Source organism: Alternaria metachromatica, assembly GCF_023757995.1.
Source record: "Alternaria metachromatica strain BMP 0045 chromosome Unknown scaffold_10, whole genome shotgun sequence".
In the NCBI taxonomy this organism is placed as follows: domain Eukaryota; kingdom Fungi; phylum Ascomycota; class Dothideomycetes; order Pleosporales; family Pleosporaceae; genus Alternaria; species Alternaria metachromatica.
Genome location: NW_026055501.1, coordinates 452,196 through 471,985, shown reverse-complemented (window position 1 = coordinate 471,985; position 19,790 = coordinate 452,196). Strand labels below are relative to the sequence as shown.

The 19,790-nt window shown below is 53.4% G+C and overlaps 7 protein-coding genes across 7 annotated transcripts; 5 read left to right on the top strand and 2 right to left on the bottom strand.

The window, feature by feature from the left end:
- Positions 1 to 623: 623 nt before the first annotated feature.
- J4E83_005277 (uncharacterized protein) lies at positions 624 to 1,871 on the top strand (the record flags this gene model as incomplete). Its single annotated transcript, XM_049332196.1, has 2 exons — positions 624 to 1,034; positions 1,086 to 1,871. 2 exons carry the CDS (start codon positions 624 to 626, stop codon positions 1,869 to 1,871), a joined length of 1,197 nt encoding a protein of 398 aa, XP_049188647.1.
- A 713-nt stretch (positions 1,872 to 2,584) lies between these two features.
- Positions 2,585 to 3,102, top strand: J4E83_005276 (uncharacterized protein; the record flags this gene model as incomplete). The annotated part of the gene is made up of 2 exons (XM_049332195.1): positions 2,585 to 2,588; positions 2,621 to 3,102. The coding sequence occupies 2 exons, from the start codon at positions 2,585 to 2,587 to the stop codon at positions 3,100 to 3,102; spliced, it is 486 nt and encodes a 161-aa protein (XP_049188646.1).
- Positions 3,103 to 3,681: 579 nt separating this feature from the next.
- On the top strand, positions 3,682 to 4,618 carry J4E83_005275 (uncharacterized protein; the record flags this gene model as incomplete). The annotated part of the gene is made up of 3 exons (XM_049332194.1): positions 3,682 to 3,779; positions 3,830 to 4,217; positions 4,268 to 4,618. The coding sequence occupies 3 exons, from the start codon at positions 3,682 to 3,684 to the stop codon at positions 4,616 to 4,618; spliced, it is 837 nt and encodes a 278-aa protein (XP_049188645.1).
- Positions 4,619 to 5,037: 419 nt separating this feature from the next.
- J4E83_005274 (uncharacterized protein) lies at positions 5,038 to 6,323 on the top strand (the record flags this gene model as incomplete). The annotated part of the gene is made up of 2 exons (XM_049332193.1): positions 5,038 to 5,046; positions 5,157 to 6,323. The coding sequence occupies 2 exons, from the start codon at positions 5,038 to 5,040 to the stop codon at positions 6,321 to 6,323; spliced, it is 1,176 nt and encodes a 391-aa protein (XP_049188644.1).
- A 171-nt stretch (positions 6,324 to 6,494) lies between these two features.
- J4E83_005273 (uncharacterized protein) lies at positions 6,495 to 8,313 on the top strand (the record flags this gene model as incomplete). Its single annotated transcript, XM_049332192.1, has 2 exons — positions 6,495 to 6,499; positions 6,636 to 8,313. 2 exons carry the CDS (start codon positions 6,495 to 6,497, stop codon positions 8,311 to 8,313), a joined length of 1,683 nt encoding a protein of 560 aa, XP_049188643.1.
- A 1,942-nt stretch (positions 8,314 to 10,255) lies between these two features.
- J4E83_005272 (uncharacterized protein) lies at positions 10,256 to 11,494 on the bottom strand (the record flags this gene model as incomplete). The annotated part of the gene is made up of 2 exons (XM_049332191.1): positions 10,256 to 10,884; positions 11,185 to 11,494. The coding sequence occupies 2 exons, from the start codon at positions 11,492 to 11,494 to the stop codon at positions 10,256 to 10,258; spliced, it is 939 nt and encodes a 312-aa protein (XP_049188642.1).
- A 5,932-nt stretch (positions 11,495 to 17,426) lies between these two features.
- Positions 17,427 to 19,439, bottom strand: J4E83_005271 (uncharacterized protein; the record flags this gene model as incomplete). The annotated part of the gene is made up of 2 exons (XM_049332190.1): positions 17,427 to 19,246; positions 19,298 to 19,439. The coding sequence occupies 2 exons, from the start codon at positions 19,437 to 19,439 to the stop codon at positions 17,427 to 17,429; spliced, it is 1,962 nt and encodes a 653-aa protein (XP_049188641.1).
- Positions 19,440 to 19,790: the final 351 nt, after the last annotated feature.

The window sequence follows — 19,790 nt, the reverse complement described above, 5'->3', positions numbered from 1 at the left end:
ACGGCGAGTGCTGCAGGAGCGAAAGATGCTATTCTAGTATTTTGTACAAACGCCATGTACCTTTTGGACTTCAGGGTCAATGTGTCAGGGTACGAGCATCAAACTAAGCATCTCCACCATGAAAGTTTGGATAATCTCTAGAACGTCGACTAGCGACGCAGTTTCAGGCGGTGTAACGCAGGGACGCCAGGGACGGTGACAGGGCTGATCACCGAGGTACCTCCAGGCGGCGTAACATCTTGTGCCTGCGTGCGTGGCTTTCCTAAAACACATTTTTGTGGCGATTTTTCATGCTGAACACGCATTAGTTCGGAGGTACACCGGTGAGTCCAAACATACGGACCGCTTCGGAATACTTGGTAGTACCGAAGCTAAGACTTGGCGCGTAGCGAGACTCGCTGCTAGTGTATCAATACCGGATGAAATTTTGCCATCGCAATACGGTCCTGTCTCAGTGGGATTGTGCGTTCAGTAGAGTATCAAGATAGGAGTAATTTAGCGAGTTCAAATATATACCTCGTCCCTAAACCATGTCGTCTCTCGGACTTCCCGATTACTGAGCTTGTTATTTCGTACATCACAGTTTGTACGACCACGGATTATCACTGGATTACGGAATTACCATGGAGAAGTACGATCAGGATTCCGTTGTTGCGATCATCGGAGTGGGATATGTCGGCGAACATCTCATGGAAGTCTTCTCTTCCGCTTACCAGGTTATTGGGTACGACGTCTCTGCTCCTCGAATAGAAAGACTGCGCTTGAAGCACTCCCGGAGAGACAATGTCAAATTCTCAACCGATCAGACTGATTTGAGAGACGCGGCACACTTTCTCGTTTGCGTACCGACCACCCTGGGATTGAACGGCCAAGTCGACTCCTCACATGTTCGCAGCGCAATAGACATGCTGCAACGCTACGCAACCGAAAAGTCGATAGTGGTCATAGAAAGTACCGTTGCTGTCGGCATGACAAGAGCACTGCTTGGGCCGCTGGCCGGATCGCGCGGCATCCTTGCTGGGATGTCACCAGAGGTAGGATGACTTTTTGGTCCGAAAGAACGACGACTGGCTGACACCCACCAGAGGATCGACCCAGGTCGAATCGAGCCGCCGCCTAAATCAATACCAAAGGTTGTCTCGGGGCTCGACGACATTGCCCCGGGCTCGCTGGATGCCATTGTACGATTGTATGAGACGGTCTTCGATACTGTGATCCCTGTCAGCAAACCCGAAGTCGCGGAGATGTCAAAGCTGTACGAGAACTGCCAAAGGACGATAGCCATTGCGTACGCCAACGAGATGTCAGACGCTTGCCAGGGACTGGGGATCGACCCGTTCGAAGTGGCACGCACAGCCGCCAGCAAACCTTTTGGGTACCTGCCCATGTACCCTTCATTGGGAATCGGGGGTCATTGCATCCCGGTCAACCCGATCTACTTCATGTCGACGTGCAATTTGCCGCTCCTTCAACAAGCACACGAGAAGATGATGTCGCGACCGTCGCGAATCGCCAGCCAGCTTTTGGCAACTATGCTAGACGAGTGCCACAAGAAGCATGGTTCGACACACCGCCCCAGGCTTCTTGTCGTCGGAGTCGGTTTCAAGCCTGGCCAGTCGGACCTTTCACATTCGCCTGGCCTGCAGTTGCTGAACTACATGCGACAGTCGGGAGAGGTAGATCTCATGTTTTGCGATCCTCTGGTGAACCAGGAGGCGATACCCGAAGTATCAAGATTGGAAGAAGGTTCTTGGCAGCCTGACGTCTTGAGATCGTTTGACGCCATCGTCGTAGCGGCGAAACAACCTGGCTTAGATTACACAGTTCTGGAAACCTTGGCAGATGTGCGAATTGAAGTCTGGAACCGATGATAGCTGACGCGGGCGTCAGAGGCCGACACATCTTCAGTCGCATTCGCAAAGTGGCTCTATTGGTTGCTTGGCTGGCCATCTTCTGTACATTACGGTTTTCGCCTACTTAATGGTAATACACGCCATATTTCGTAATCGGCCCGAGGAAGTGATCGTCCGGTCTTCGCATTCGGTACCCAAGTCAAGACCGGCTAATTTTGTCTGCACAATTGGAGATCGGGCCTAACGGGCGTTTATTTAGTCGATACCGGCGCTTTGGGACATTGGCCCCTGAGGTTCGGATGTGAGCGGTGAGCTGTTGCACTACCACCGATGGAAACTCAAACACGCGGCGAACAGACGTGAGGGAAGCTTGTGCAACCGGCTTACGGCCTTGCTATGATCGGAACGGATGTAGAAAAGCTGGACAGCGCCGCATCAGTCATCCAGATATCCAATTCATCATGAATAGTGCATTGGGGGCTTACCATCCATTCTACTACACTCCACTGGGAAATGTATGCCCGGTGATAAATCCACTCGTCAACGTTGAGACTATCAACTACGGAAGATGTGGACCAGGAGTTCAGCAAGCTGAGTGTAGCCGTTGCTGCTCGAAAGACGTGAGTAGTTGAGATCTTGATACATCAACTGCCGTCTTACTCATCATTTCAAACAGGGCATTCGCATGACACATCCAAACTTTGCTGGTCAACATGCGTGTCTTTGGGACCATGGGTTAGCATGCGATGGCACCCAATGGCCTCCAGGATTCAATACATCAGATACGCCTCGGCCCAAACTGGGAGCTGTTCCCTACGGAACGAAGATCTTCAATTGCAAAGTGGAAAATACTCTTGCCCTCACGTACGATGATGGTCCCCGGGAGTGGACAGCGGATTTGCTGGACATCCTGAAGGCCAACGGCGTCAAAGCGACGTTCTATATCAGAACAATCAATCTGTATTGGGAGCTGATAGCCCACAAGTTCGACGAGAGGTCTGCGCTTATTAGAAGAATATACAAGGAAGGACACCAGATTGCGGGGCATACCTGGGGTCACAAGGATTTGGACAAAATGACTCCGCACCAGCGCAGAGACGAACAGATAAAAGCAGAGATTGTCCTCAACGACATCCTAGGCTTTTTCCCGACCTACATGCGCCCGCCCTTCAACATCTGCGGCCCTGAATGCCAGGCCGAAATGGGAGAGCTCGGCTACCATGTGGTGAGTTTGCAGAGAGCAGCGTGAAGGACCGAACTGACTGTGCCGAAAGACTGCAGCCGACCTTGATGGACGAGACTGGGCAGGTAATTACACCTACACGGAAGAGAACTTTATGGAGAAGATCAAGGGCAAGAACCGTAACGGGGTTCGGGCCTGGTTGGGCCTGGCGCACGACACCCACGAAGGTACCGTGCATAGATACACACAGTTCATGATTGACAACGCACGGGCGCATGGATACAAGCTGGTGAGGGTAGGGGAATGCTTGGATGACCCGGAGGAGAACTGGTATCGGGACCCTTTGACGGGTGACAGGCCTGTCGAAATGCCTCCAAGAGACATGCCGTGATCTATCCTTGTATTTAGCCTTTGATGATAAGCAATGATGTGAACCAGGAATCTGCCTGTCAGCAATGCGGGGATGGAAGTCAGGACCGAAAGTCAGAACCGAAAGTTACGTGCAGTCCATCCATGGATGGGTGCTTGATTAGTGATTATGTTCGGGAACGCGATGACGTCCCTGTCGCGTGCGGAAGATTGTCCGTGCCTCCGCCCGCGTAAACAGCTGCACCAGCAAGCCATCACCCTCATATACCAGCAACCATGTCTCGCACCGCCATACCACGTGCCGCACTACGTCTTAGCTCAAGAAGCCCGTTGTGCACATCTTCGAGGTCGATTGAGGCGCCAAGCCGCAGTCTGTAAGCTTCAATCGCTGGTTTGCGCAAACCCCTCCACTCACACCACCCAGGCCTCTACTGCGCCCAACACCACAATGCTCGTCACACGCCATCCGGAGCTTCTCTATAAGCACACAACTACAGAAGAAAGCCGGTAAAGCGAACAAAGCCCATGCGCGAACCGATTCCGCACCTCCCGTCAGCAACCCGGGCCCATTGACACCCACCGACGAAGCATACGATGTCTCAGGCCTGGAGGCACAGATCCTCAAGGCTCTGGAGAAGCTTACACACGATCTTAGTCAGTTGCGCAGTGGAGGAAAGACGAACCCCGAAATCGTGGAGAACTTGAAAGTGCAATTGGGCACGGCAGGAAACAAAGAGACGGTGAGACTTGGGGATATCGCACAGGTTGTTCCCAGAGGGAGAATGTTCAATGTCATCTGCGGGGAAGACACGGTAGGTAAAGCCGCTACTACGACAACACCAAAAATGCTAACACCACACAGCACGTCAAGCACGTCACAAGCGCCATCGCCGCCTCACCGCACTCGCTCACGCCTCTCACGCCCGAACCTTCGAACCCACTCACCATCCAAGTACCGCTCCCACCGCCAACGGGAGAATCGCGTCGCGCAGCCGTCGAGTCGGCCGTCAAAGCTTCTGAGCGAGCAGACAAGCTGATACAGCAAGGACGCCAGGAACACAACAAGAAGTTGAGGAAGTTCGAGCTGAATCGCGATGTGCTACCGGACGACCTCCAGAAGGCGAAGAAGAAGATGGAGGAGGTGGTGAAGAAGGGACACGAGGAGGTTAAGCGCATCAGCGATGGCGCGAAGAGGGTGCTTGAGAGTCAGTAAATAGCATGGAATGGCATATTATATTGCTGAGGAATCTCGAAAAACACCACATTACGGTGCACAAGAGTCTTGGTGCACTGTGCATGCCATTGGGAGGTGTTGCGCCTGGACAGGTTTGTGTGAACTCTGCCTCAAATCTGCCTCAGCAGTTTGCATGTGCTTACACAACTTCTTAGCAAAACGGTGGCCAATCGAACCATCACGTAATACTTAAAACAGATGTTACAAGGTTTTGATTGGATAATGTAGCAGATGGCATCAACACGAGCAATGCGAGCGGCTCAGCCTCCACAACAGTGCTTGGCGCGACCGTCGTGCATCATCTGGTCACCACCAAAACCACCACATATAGGGAGTGGCTAGCCAGATTCACAGGCCAGGCTCCATATGTAGGAAGATGAACATCGCGAGGAAGAGCTATGACGACTGTCATAGAGTCAGATGACATTGGTACAATCAGGCTTGGCGGAGCGGACGATACGAAGGTATGTGTGCTGATACCGACAGCCTCTCGCTGAACAGATGTTGACATGATCAGGGCACTGCAACCAATACAACGTCTATAACCCCGGCTGAAGGTGTTGTGGTTACTCGCCTGCCTATGGAAGACGACCTCGAGCTACCACCTAGCACCGAGACCAAGTCGATCTTCCACATCTACGAGAAGCATAAGTGCCATAAAAGCATTACGCCAGTCCTTGATCCCAATCTGGAACGACGGTCTGGCCCAACGATCAAAGAACAGAAGGCTACACGCAAGAAGGAGAGAGAGCGTCAAGACGCTGGACTATCTAGTGTAGAACCAGACGATAATGCTTTCTTCCTTCACCGACCATACCTCGCCTTCCACGTACCGCCTCAAGTACTTTACACCGGGAGCAGTAAGCACACCGCGCAGCCAGCTATCCTGATACACGAAGGATGTTTCTGGAAAGAGTACACACTGCAACTCCTCCCATCCACCCCCGGCATACTCGACCCACGCGGCGTGGTACCATGGCGTCACAACGGTGGCGACGAGAAAGCGCTGAAAGGCGATCACCACAAGCTCAAAGGGTACAAAGTGCGGACGTGGAGATTGTGGGGTGAGACGGGCAAGGATTACGTTCGCTCCGTGAAAAACATGCGTAAGACTGGCGAAGGACGGGATCCCGATGTTATTGCCAGGACGAATGGCAAGTTAGAAGAACCTGCGACAGCCGACGAGGTGGTGTATCTAAGGTGGAAGAGCCCTCTTTCTCGTAACACGAGATGCTATCATTTCCAGTATGTCGGTATTGACTTTTTCTGGAAAGGAACAGGTACTATCAAGGAGACTCGAACGTGTGGTGTCTTGTTGCGATTCAACCATCTGAAGCTAGTCGCTAGGCTACCCGTCACTGAAGAGAAGAAAGAGAAGCCACAGGAGGTATGCTTGGGGGTGTACACGTCGTCTGTTGCGAGTAGAAAGAGTGGTACTATGGAGTTCTTCGATGCTGTTATACTGCGTTTGGTTGATGAATATGCGCCAGATATGCCCCCTCGAAGTGAGAACGGGACGGAAGAGGAAGAGACGGAAAGCGCGAGGCTCTTGCGCATGAAGAGGAGTAGGTTGTATCAGGTATTTGTGGCTACTGCGATGTGTATGATCAAAAGCGAGAAGGAAAAGAGGCATACTTTGCTAGATCTGCTGGTGAATGTTGCTGAAGGTGGTGCGGGTGGCTAGGTATGAATGATTGGCTTCTCTTGAGTATATACCCCTGTCTGAATGTACCATTAGGTGTCCGTTATAAAGTCATGACAGTGTATGCATGCAGTCTGAGTGTAAGGTGTGTTGGTGTTTTGATGGAGCCTCGGCTGGTTGTTATCGATAAGACTCGCGCTAAACCTGGAGGTCATGACGTGAGATGGCCATTTCTAAGAATTCGACGCCGCCACTCCTCCAACACCCCATCTCCCTTCGCCGACTCTCCTGTATGCCCGCATTTGCGTTTCCGAGACAGTACATCTGCGCACGCTGTTTGCGCACGAATCGAAGATCCAATGTCTTCATTCCATCCCGACCCGCGCCCGCAGGGCGTCTGAGGCGATACGGGCAGACGGCAACACAGCGCAAAGATGAAGATAACGGGAGACAGGAGCATAAAGACACAAGAAACAATGGCCATGGATCAGACGCGGAGGCCGAAAAGGAGGAAGGCGCATTCACGCGACGCATGCGAGAAATGAGTGAAGACGCGCTGGAGTCGGGAGGACATGGCGCCGTCAAAGCTGTGGAAGAGGCAAGCTTCAGTGCAGACCTCAAGGCACAACTCGAACAGCGAATCGCATCTGCAAACCTCAAGTCGTCTGAAGCAGAGCTGCCCGCCTTCGCCTCCCGCCACACACGCGAGCTTGCCACAACAGAAGCCTGGACCGGCACCGAGTCCATCCACGATGCGAGCCTACGCATGCTGAACGACGCCCATAAGCCGCTGCGACTCGGGCGACCAGCCAAGATGCCAGGTGTTCCTATACCCCAGTCCATTGATACCGGACATGCTCGGAGCAAGGAGGGGCGGGGCGTGAGATTGGCCAACGCACGCGACAGGAGTACCGTCTACGCTTCCATCAATGAAGACGAGAGTATAGAGGCTTTCGACCGAGAGAAGCGGTTGCAGGACCTCAAAGACCGCTTCGAACCAGGTGCGCGCACCATCGTTCCTGGCTCTATCCAAGGGATCGCATCGCTTGCGAATAAGAGAATCGAAGATGCCATCGCTCGTGGACAATTCAAGAACATCCCGCGTGGAAAGAAGGCCAACATTGAAAGAGACTATAACGCATCGAGCCCCTTCATCGACACGACCGAATACTTTATGAACAAGATTATACAAAAACAAGAGATTGTACCGCCGTGGATCGAGAAGCAGCAAGAGCTCACATCGGCTGCAAGCAAGTTCAGAACTCGACTACGGGCGGACTGGAAGAGGCACGCTGCGCGCGTGATAGCCAGCAAGGGCGGATCGCTACTGGACCAGATCAAGACAGCTGAGGCATTCGCAAAGGCAGAGCTGATTGCAAACCCTCTGAGAAGGAAACAACAAGAGACCCTCACCACTGTTGACGATGACGGGCACATGTCACAAATTACCTTGTCTGGAGGACTGAAGGTAGACTCAGATGAAGGGTCCAACGCGGAGCCAGTAGTCACGGAACAAGTCGTAGCAACAAAGGTTACGTTTGATGCCTCCCCAGAAGCTGTAGCGCAGGACCCAGCAGCAGCTACCATAGCAGAGACAACCACGGAAACCATGGAAGTACCTGTTCAAGCTCCCGAACCAACAGTCGCACCAGCACCGTACCCTTTCCGCGACCCAGATTGGGAACGTATCGAAGGCGGCTACTGGAAAGTCGCCATCAAGGACCTCAACGACAAGGCGCGCAGCTACAACCTCCTCGCACCCGAGCTAGCTAAACGACCCTACTACAACCTGCAGCGCGAGCTGAACTCCTGTTTCGCCGACGTCGCGCCCCAGCTCGCCGGGGCCATCCTCGAACGCGCACGCAAACCGCCCAAGAAAGCAGATAGTTGGCAGAGCTCCGGCCAGAAGAGCGTGCTCGACAACATTATTGGAGGGCCAGTCCGCGTGCGAGATGAGCGCCGCGAGAAGCAGTATGGGTTCCGCCAATTTTGGAAAGACCTCTGGGCCGACAAGTCCAGCAACCCTTATTGAGCCAGTCACCACCAAGCCCGATCCTCGCATCCTCATGCCCGCGGACTCCGAACCCTCTCGTCACCGTGTCCTTTCGAAACCCACTCGCCCACCGTTGTATGTAGCTACCGCGCCCTTGCTGCACGACATCGAGAGAGAGGAACATGATCGACACGCACATACGCTTTCGCCTATCCCTGGCTGTAATCCTTCGTAGCGACCTCGAGGTCAGTGATCAGCAACAAGAATTCCAGGTTTTCAAGTTCTCGTTCGGTGCTTGTCATGGGCATATGCACGTGTTTTCGAATGGGGACGGATCTACATCCTTTGACCCGGAATGAGCGGTGCCCCCCGCTACCGACGCCCTGGGTCGATAACGCAGGCGTGAGGCGTCGGGAGTGCCGTGACGGGCAGGGGGGTTGGATGAAGTACTACAGCCGTACACCACACCACAACAAACACCAACAAGACGCATCCATGGGGTTTCGCGACTTACCCAATGTCCCAATCTGTCGTCAGCTGCATGAGTCCGCGGAGCTCGGCGAGTCCGCCCTACGTGGGAGAAGAAAGTGAGGCGTTTGTTGTTGCTTTCGAACCTGTTTACCGGGAACCACGTTTTCTCGGATTCGGATACGCTTAATACGCGACTTTCATGCGTGAATCTCGATGGTCGCGTATAGCCAACTATTGGTCTCTCTGATATACGCAAGGGAGACGGTGCTTAGTTGAGCTGACCGGGTTCAGCTCCTCGGCTCGGATGCATTGTTACTCAACCGGGCAGTACCTGCATATGGTTTCTCGGGTCGCTCAAGCGGCAGTTCTAGGCGGTACTTCCATGCGTTTTCCTGCTCTATAGCCAAGCGTTGTAGAGCTTACACGAACCCGACGGCCTGTTAGCGTGTAGACATACGCCGAGGTAGAGAGCAAATTATGTTGGTTATCGGTGTGCATATCGCTTTCTCAGCACCTCGCGTGTATGTATGTGTATGTGTGGATGATGGATGACAGACGGCAGCGGAGTACACCGCTGCGTTGTAGTTGTCATGTCTTGGCGGCTCCAGATACTTGGAGTAGGTCGCCGATATCCGGGTCTCTCTTCCAATTACTACGTCTTTATCATAGTGTTCGGAACGTCTCACTGGCCGCTTCATTTTGTTCAGCAATATCAACAATACACGTGCGGTGATGCTTGGGTTACCGGCATCGGGACTTGACGCGTTACTCTCGATACGAGTTTGTACAGTTGAAGCTCGCGAGTAATTTGCATTGGTGCGTTCTACTCGCCAGGCGTGGGATGCTGTAACCTGACGTCGGTTGTGATGCTTGAAGTTATCTGCGTATGCACTATCAAGTTGCCGATATGCAGCGCGGCATCCCCTTGGAAGATCAAAGCAAAGAAGACGTCAGACCGGCATTGTTGTTTGCTTCTTCCGTGTGGGGAAGTGGAGTAGCCGCCCCTGTCCTTAAGCACCATCATGATAGCGTATATGCACACCATTCACATCTCAGAAGAACACATGAACGATACGCAAAAGCAACATCACTTTGCAGTCCTCAGGAAGAACGACTGTCGAGTCATTCCGCAGCACAATTGGTGGAACAACCCATCCCTTTCAGAAAAGAAGTAACATTGTCGATCCCACCCATTACCATCCCCACACACACCTCCAGGGCTCCATCGAGCCAACTAACAACATACGTCTAACCATATCGCGTAATCCTACTTTCCATCGTATCCAAAAGCAGTAACGAATGTGTCCATTTCCTTCTTTCGCAAATTCCCAAAGCGGAACGAGCATACTACCAAGCTATACCGCTTCCAGCGACGACCGCAATGCCTGTTTCTGATGGGATGTGACAAGACCCGCTTTCCTTGTGGTACGTCGGTACCGAACTGAACAACCACGTACTCGCACGCACCTGTGTGGCAGCTGTCACAACGGATGCGGTCTAGCCCGTCAGCTTAGCCACGCGCGGTAGCGGTGCTGGGTGCCACACCCACGCTGACGGCACTGTCACTGCGCGTTCTGGAGTGGTGATTCGAGCCGGTGGACGAGTGTCTCTTCTCCTTGCGGACCGTGGTGCGCTGGCGTACGGTGTTGCTGACCTTCCGTTCGGTTCCGGTCACGACCCGCGCGTTGGGTAAGGCTGCATCCACGTCGATGTCGTTCGCGTTGGAGCGAGGGCTTTCCTTCTTCGATAAGCTCTGCGTGTTTGCTGTGTGGTTGCTGCTCTTGCCAATGCACGTCTTGTTGGTAGCGCCGCTGGCCGTCGTCTTGCCTGCACCGTCGTATGGCTGGCAGAAGCAAATCCGCAGTATGTGCCCGGCAAGCGGTCCGAGGACCCCTACTTCGCGCCGAGCTGTGGGTTGACGGGGGTGTACTCGTTTCTTACTAGGTCTGGCTGTAGCCTCACCTGCGCAGCTTCGGGGCATGCTAACGTATGCGGTTGCTGCGGCTCTACGGTTCGCAGCCTTTCGCTTGCGAAGGACCCTTCCTTTTCCAGACGAGGTGCAACTTGCGATGATGGCCGTGATCAATCGGGCTCTGTGGAACCTCGCCTCATATTTGAGGTCCTCGGCGAATGATCGAGCTGATCTGCGAGGTTTGTAGCGCGGGCGTACATTCAGCTTCTCGTACGAATGACGCGGTCTGGAGCAAGGCGCAAGACTTTCGGTTTGCGCTATGCCGTCACAGCCTTGAACTAACGGTGCAGGCAAGATGAACGAGTCTATGGAGCCAACCGTAGAGTCGATCTGCGACTGCTCAGGGCGTTTGTAGTTGTGATGGAAACGTAGGTGCATAGGGAGCGGAACCGAGGATGTGGGTGGTGTGGTCATTGGCCTCAAAGAGGGCCTTGGGGGTGGCAGGCATGTCGTTTTCGGGAACGCACGATAGGTTGCAGGTGTGGTTTTGTTATCGTAGTACGATGTGGTTGCAGTGGGTGAGCCGCTGAAGTCCGAAGCGCTCGTAGTGCCTGGCGTCGAACTGCCCTCTGGCTGGATGAGATTGCCGGACGGCGAGAAGAATGAAATCTTCGGTGTGTCGTAGTTGGGGCGAACGATGCCCGATGCTGCAGCTATTGGTAGTAAAGACGTCAATGCGGATGAGGTGATTGAGCGACGCGTAGGTTCTGCCTCAGCAACTTGATCCGGCTCCGGAGGTGACTCAGAGAGTGAAGCTTGCCGTTCTAGCTCGGCCATCTGCGGAGTGAACCATACTGGCGCGATAGGTGTGGGCGAACGCGAGGGACGCACTGGATGAGGGAAGTCGTGCTGAAGGTCGACATCGACACCAACTACTGTTCCCGAGTAGGAAGTGGACATGGTACTACAGAAGCTCGCATTGTGACTAGCCTCAGTCGCGTGGTCATGCTCTGTGAGTGAATGGTTGTTCTTACCTGCACCATAAAATGTGTGTCCAGCTGAGATAGTGTTGTTGGCCTCGTTTGACAGCGTTGGTACTCTAGCGCTACCGCCATCGTGCGCCCCATCGCGTGCTTCCGGGTACACAAGACGCACAGAAGAGGACCGTTCACGCGGGCGGACTGTAGCCGACGGTGGTAATAGCTTTGACACGGCTCCAAATGCCGTTTGCGACTCGAGCGTATACGGGTCGACGTCAGAATTGGGGACTATCGCATGAGCTGAGAAACTAGGATCAGCCATGGATGACTGCCCGTTTCTGGCCTGATTCTCTGAAGCTAACGCTTTAGTCGCGCTTAGGGCCTGGGATGCAGTAGGGAAACGATATGGCGTGTCAAATGTGTCATCGCCCAGTTGAGACATGTCAGATGCCTGCAATTGACTTTGTAGGCTATCCTCGCTCGCACCCGGCCGATCGCTATGGTTCTCAACGAGCGACATCTGCGTCGAGGACGACCTAGACCGGGTTCTCGAGGCAGCTCGAACATTGTGTATAACGCCACGAAAGAAGCTTTTGACATTGCTGGTATTAGCGTCGGAGTCGGCCTTGCCATTCCGATGGGTAATAGATTGCGATGGCTTAAGACTGGGAAACGCGGATGGGATTGCGGCATCATCAGCCCGGAACGAGTTGCTGTAATCCTTGCACAAGGGCACATCGTGTGTATTGCTTGGTGCTTTCAACAGATGCCCTCGCTGCACATCTTCTGTGATGCGCTGGAGAACATGTTCTTCTGGTGTGTATGAGATTCTGTGTGACGAGCGCGTCGGCGAGGCATTTTCCACCACACGGAGTGAAGGGAAGCGTCCCACGCTGAGGAGGGAGCCATGTGAGTTTAGCGTCGAGTAAGAACCTTGCTCCACAATAGTGGCTAGAGGCGCGCCATTGGAGCGATTTGCGAGCCGAACGGCAAGATTGTAGGGAACGCCTCGAGCTCTGGCCTGCTGCTGATATTCCATGGCGTGCTGCATATCTCCGGTCCCGGTAATATCGTGGCAGGCATAATCATCGTGATCTTGTGCGATGTAATGCCGATCGCGCCCTTGGCCTTGCGTTTGCGGTTGCATTTGCGACGAGCTCGTATCTAGGAAAGCTCTGTAATAGGCGAACGGATCCGGCTGCATGGCATGGGTCGATCGGAAGGACGGAGTGGCGTGGGTCTCGTTCAACGGATCTGATGGAGCTGGACCACATATTGGTTCCTGGCAGTTGCTGCGGTCTAGTAGACTGGCGTCGCGGGGCTGTGCTGTAGGCATGATGCTCATGTCTCGTCATCGATATTGTCAAAGATGAGATCCGATCGATGCTAGATCATAATGTCCATGAGTGTGGGACCCTGCTGATAGCAGAGCAACTTTGTTTGTGCGCCGCAGGGCATCCTGGGAAGTAGCAGGCCTTCCGCAGCGCCCTTTCCGAGATTGTATTGTTTAGGCAGGAGCAGCCATGACCTGCTCCTGTGCAACCGCCCTGTCGTATCTCGTGGCGGCTCATTCACCACTCGGAGGGCATGACCACGGCCATGGTATTCGCCGACTAAAGTCTCCCGAATCGTATGACCATTGCAGTCCGCCTAGGAGACAGCTCCAGTGTTTTCTGTCCTAGCGAAGGGAACATGTTCGACGCGGCTGTGTGCGGAGGGCCATCCAATCAAAATGCTCTGTACTCGCAGCCCCTAAGCCCCACGACCCTTCCTGGAATTGGCGATGATGCGCAAAAGCAAAACTGTTGCTGTGCTTCTTCGACCTCAACGTCGGACCCTCCCGTACGCAAGTACATCGCTCCAACTTGCTCGTGGCGGTTGCTCCTGCATGCAGACCCTATGCCCCAGCCTGCCTATCTTTGGCTAGCGCCGCTGTGAGATCATGACCCTTATTCATGGACAAAGTGCTCATCCAAAATTGATTGCACAAGCAGGTGATTAGCGAAGGATTCGAAGATCACCTACGCATGCCGCAAATGGCTCCATCAAGAATGCTGGTTTTGCATAGCTTCCATAGCCTCTGTTCACAGGCTGCACAATCAGAGTCTAATGATCGGCAAAACAAGCCGGGTCCGTACAATCAGGCCGGCGACGGGATCAAGTGGGTCGTGCCGCTTACATTGTATACAATGCGTTGGGAGACGAAACGGTGCACTAATCCAGGTTCGCCGATACGGAAACCAGGCTGGCTAGTTTGACGCAGTCTCCACACAAGCGACGTACTTAAGGCTGGGGTAGCGATGAGTTGGCCAGGTTCACCATGGACCTTGTAACCTATCACGGTCGTGACAATTATAGAGCTGTGTTCCGAGCACATGTGGCTTGTCGTACGTCTTCTTCTCCATGTACCTTCATCCATCGTCGACAAAGTCCCAGGATAGCCTGGCAAGATTGAACTGCAGAAGCGACTTCCAGCTCACACCATCCACGAGCTCTCAGAGTTACTGCAGCAGCAGATTGGATACAAAAAAGCCGCCGTTTATCCATCACCGATGTAACGGAAGGTAACAAGCGATATGTCACCTATGCGATCCATTCGGTCGGTGCGAGTGCGCTGAGAATACTGAAAATAGACACGGGATGTGTCTCGTTGTCGTCAACCTATGAGCCAGCATGATGACGGTAAGCAAGGGGTAACTTTTCCAGGTAGCTGACCGGTACTGACCTTCGGCAAGTTCAATTCGCGGTGGTCGCCAGCCGTGCGCTCGCTGTAGACTCGTTTGGCTCGGGCTTAGCCGGGCTAGAGGAGGCTGCACGACGCGGCAAAGCCTTCCATTGCTTCCAGAAGCTGTACGATTTGGTACATGTTCGATGAACAAGATCCGCCCAGCAACTAAATGCGCATTTTTCTCAGTCTAGACACACGGTTGTGAGACTGCTCACACCTGTCCGGTCAATTGTGCTGAGTCAACTTCCATGCTTCAGTGGTGAGTGTTATCGAGCCCTGGAAAACGCCCTTAAGCCAGGCTTACTGATCACATTGAATTTCTGTCCGTTGCCCTGCACTTGACGGCGATCCTTACCTCCAGTAGCTGAGGGCGGACACAATAAGTATCACGCTGGGCCGTTGTTGACAGCTGGATGGCCTTTGGGCATCTTGAGAATTCAAGTAACTTGAATGTCTAGCCTAGGGTGTGATTTGTCGACCTGTAGAATGGAGTGGATTATTGATCTCACGTAGAGACATGACTCAGTTCGGGCCGTGCTTTCTTGCACCCACGCTCTCCAAGTGTGATGCTCTTCTTCGAGCGCCTTTGGTCCGCAGGAGCTGGGCGTGACGAGCCGAGCTCCATTCACTCCGCCCAATGCGCCACGCTCGTGAGCCATGTAGTCGTGCTCCGCGCTTGGGTGGCATTGGCTGGTCAGAAAGTCTTCGAAGCAGCCATCTCCCTGCCGACCGTGGATGCTTGTCGTATTCCTGTCTGACCAGCGCTCAAGTCCGTCGACCTGATTCTCGGGATTGCATCAGGTCCTCGACTCACCGGCCCGATGATCGCAGTGCGGATGTTGTTTTGTCGTCAGGCTAAGCTACACTATCGCTGATTTAGCTAGCGCCAACAGGAGGGTATAATGATGTGGAGAGATCTACAGGTCATTATGAATCGCTGCACGCCCATGGATCTGAAGCTATGTCCTCGCAGCAAATCAGAACAGCGGTTTTCGACGCATCTACCTGCCGTTGCTGCACGGGAGGATACGCGAGACCCATGTGATCCACCCTGTCCACGTCAATAGATCGGCGCTGGCCAGGCATAACACCTAAGATTCGCTAGCTGCATGTGAAGCCACCTCGAGAGCATGGCGCCGGGGCCAGGCGAGTAAGGGTGGGAAATGGGTATTTCTCGAATCAGATCTCCATTATCTCATAATGTGGCGTATGCGCCGTGTCACAGCGGAAGGAAAGAGGACGGGACGGACCTTGATTGTCACATGACAGCGACTCCATAAGATCTTCCTGCACGGCTGTCGACCCCAGATATAAGACAAAGAGACCTGACTTTCTGTTTCCCATATCTAATTTCACCTGAGCTGCTCTTTTCGTACCATTGGCGTGATGAACGATCCTATTAGGGAACGTCGCCATACCATGACCCAGCCGCCTCTTTCCCAGAGCGCCAGCAAGAGCGAGCTTTGCAATCGACTTAAACTCAGTGAGAGTACACACAGACTGCTTCTCGTAAGTATTCGCCTGACAATAGAAGGCCGTCCGCTAACCCACACGCCCTCCGTAGGCCGAAGCTGTCGCTGCCAGAAACGCATTGAGCTCAAACCGCTACAATTTGACCGAGCAATCGAGGGCAGACCCCTCTGTAGCAGAACCATATAGATGGGACGAGTTGTCGGAAACGTCGAAACATCTGCATATTTTGATGATCGTACGCGATGCTTGCGCGGAAACAAGACCGTATTATGACATCGGTCGTTACATGCTTCATGTCAACGAAGAGAACTGGGTCGCGAGATGGTACCTCTGGCATAGCTTCCGTTACAGGTAGGTCGACTAAGGTTGTCGTGCAGCTGGGCTCGACACTGATCTTTGCAGAGACAACCGACCGAGGGAGCGAGTTCCTAATAACAACGGTACGTATATTTTTGAGTCGATGAATAGATCTTCTGTTCGGTATCTGGTGCAGGTTAACTAACGGATAGTAGGAAACAAACCATACTATGATCCCGCACGCGACCATTACAACGGACGACAGCCCTAGCTTTCAACACCAGGAACACGTATACTTGCGACGGCATCTGTTTTTGTAGATGTTGTAGGTGTCGCGTAGGTTCGGTCCATGTTGGATGATGTAGGTGTTGCGGTTTCGGTCTACTCAGAGGATCTGTTTGCTCTTCGAGTGTGTTTCATCCAACCGTGCCCTTCGTTTTCTGGTTTTAATACTTGGTTAAGACTTTTCCTTTCGAGTTTCGATGTTTCGGTATTGCTGGTCGCAATAAACGCTGATTCCAATTTCGGTTGTTGTTGGCCGCAGTTGTTCCTGCGTTTCAGGAATTGATGACGTCCTCTCTTGCTTTGCGTGCTCTTCTGCATGCGCGACATGTCTTCATGTTACCCCAATATTCATGCCCTCAGTTGCTGCATCCAAGCTGCGCCGTATCATACCGCAAAGAAACGAAGTGAGGATGAGGTTGTGAAAGAAATGTGCCTCGTCGAGTTACTCAATAAGTGGGGCCTCTCCCAGGTCAGGGGTCCAGTGCCTGCCGAAGCAGCCCGGGCTGGTAAGAAGACATTCACTTTGGCAGGTGCGATGGACCGGCGGTACTGTGCACTTATCAAGCATTGTGAGCCTTCAGTTAGCGGTGTAGAGATTCTGCTGATATTACTTCGTGTTAAGATACATGATCCGAAAATTGTCGGCGTCTATGCACCTTCCGACCCGATGAGGTATTGATCACACATGTGGTTTGTAGCTTTCAGCATCACTTTCGGTCATGGCGGACCATTTTCGTGGAGCGCGTGTAGATCATTGCGGATTTGCGCAATAACCGACGTAGATGGCTGTTGGATAGACATGGGCATTCCCAACATCAATTGCCTCACTGACTACAATTATCATGTATCTCCGGAAAGAATCTGTGTATTTCAAAGCATGGCCTGCAATTGTTTCACGAAAATACCTAGCGGTCGTCCGATCGGCACAAGCCCTGTTTCCCAAACGCCTTCGCTATGCAAATCAGAAGGATCTTCAGCTTTTTAAAAGTACAGCACGAACATGCGATCAAGCAGTCGCGGCCGCTGTGCTGCGTGCAACTTGTTCTTGGAGAGCTTTTTTGTATTGACTCCGCGCAGCGTCGATTGCTCGAATCAAAGGGTCCACAACTTGGTTGACGGCCTTCGCGCCTCCTCTGATAGCTCCGGGGTCGAACTTCCTCTTCTTCCTCTCTCGCTGGTTGGCGAACTCATTCTCTTTCCGTGCATGCTCGATTCTTGCTTCGCGCTCTGCTTCTGCTATATCGGCTACCGCCTTGATACGGTCGAGCGATTTGTCAAGCGTCTCGATGAGACGCGCAATCTCGCCCGCGCGGTCGGGGTCTCCTGAGTAGAACACGGCCCAGAAGTAGTGCAAGAACTCGACCGTCGTGTTATGGGTCATGGTGAGATTCTCTAGAACCCCTTCCGATACGTGAAGCTCCTTTGCCCGCTCGCTGGTGGGAATGGCTTTGGATGACGTGTAGTCATCGTTGTGTAGATGGCGTTTCCTCACAGCCGCAATGATCTGCGAGGATGCTGCACTTCGCGAGGATTTACTGCCAACTTTGGTCTTCTTGGGGACCGACTCCTCCTCGTCACTACTACTCTCATCATCGATATCGATCGTAGAATGGAGATCAACGCGCGAAAGCTGGCCGTCGCCGCCGAACTTGCGAAGATCCTGCTGTAACGTCGAGAGGGCCTGTGCAGGAGTACGCTTGGTGTAGGTCGCAGCACTGGTTGAGGTATGCACGCTCTGGCCAGCGGAGAAGAACCGGCTTTGATCCTGTACGCGGAGAACGACCCTGTTGTCGTCATCTGCACGCTGTAGATCCCGCAACTGCAGCTCTTTGTATGTCTCTTCATCGACTCCGACGGGTCCATGCCGACCTCCATCCGAAGGTGGCACTTCTTTCATCATCTTCTCGCTCATGCGATTCAAGACTCGGAGGATGGGCGCCTTCTCATAATTGGTCGGGTTCATGGTCCAGTCGGGCCGGTTACCTTGTTTCTGGCTATGGTTCTGTTCATTTGCCTCGATGTTGATGAAGTTAGGGATGGAAGCTGCAAGCAGATCCTGGTTGTCTGTTGTCTCATCGTAAGACAGATACTTGTCGAGCTTGGGATCAAGCACGTCCTTTTCTTGGATGCGCTCACCCTTGAGCTTCTTCATCAAGCGACTGTGGAAAAACCTCTCCCAGAAGTCACCCTCGCTCAACTGGGGCACGTTCTCATTGTAAGCCTTTTGCACGATTGGATGCTGCCTGAACAAGAGCTCAATCTGCTCTTTAGTCAAGCTTAGCATGAGGGTGCCGTTGACAGACTTTGATTTGATGACGGACAGCACGTTGTAAGTTCCTGTAGCCTGCGACTTTTCTGTTGCATGTGATCTCAACATGTGCACGCGTGTAGACCAAAATTGCATAGAAAATTGTAAAACACCGACGGAATCAGGCTTCTCTGCGAGCGCTCGGTCGAAGCGTTGACGAAGGGCTGGATTCGAATTGAGTAGCGACATCTGAAGCGTTGTATCCGCAAGCAGCTTCGCGTCATCGTAGTTTTCCTCGTTGTCTTTGCCACCAGCAGTCACAGTCTGCGCCATAGCGATGGCAGCTGAGGCGCTGCTGTCCCCACCATCCTTGCCACCAGCAGCAGGAGCCGGAGACGGAGCGCTCTGCTGTTTGGAGGCCTCGATCCATTTGCGCAATAGACTGGTTATGTTCTGTTGGTCGTCGCGAGCGGTAGCGGAGGTGAATGTAAGGGTGTGGTTGCCAGCTAGGGGCGCTGGCTCGGGTACGACGATTTTTATGGAGGCCTTGGCAGCGGTCGCGGGCGTCTGTTGGAGGTCTAGAGAGCGTCAGTGGTGTATAGCGTCTTTCTCGTGAGGCCTCGACGTACTGCCTATATCTGCTATGGCTATGGACCACGGAGCAGGCGCATTGGCCGCGCCACTGGTCGACTTCCAGGACACCGTCTTGCCATCCGCAGACACGGCGACCCTGCCTTTATCCTTCTTGTACTGGGCAGCGGCGTCGGCCATGATGGCGGGGTGTAATGTCGCGACGATCAGTGAGGCGTGCCTGGCTTGAGGCTGACGCGGTGCTAGCTTGTCTGGGCTTCCCCAGATTCACGCGTCGCACGTGACTACGCATTAGCGAACGGCATGGCAGCCGCTGAGGCTCAGGCAAGGCTGTACCCTACTCCAAAACTCAATTCGACGTTCAGCTGGAATGCATCTTTTGTTTGATGGGTTTGGCTATGTGGCCTCTTCATCTCCTCGCCCACTTCAGAACGCGTGTCTGCAAACATGGCGCATGGCTCGCATCAGCCAAGAGAAGTAACACATCAGGCGCAACGGATACATATCCGTGCCATGCAGCGTCAGAAGCCG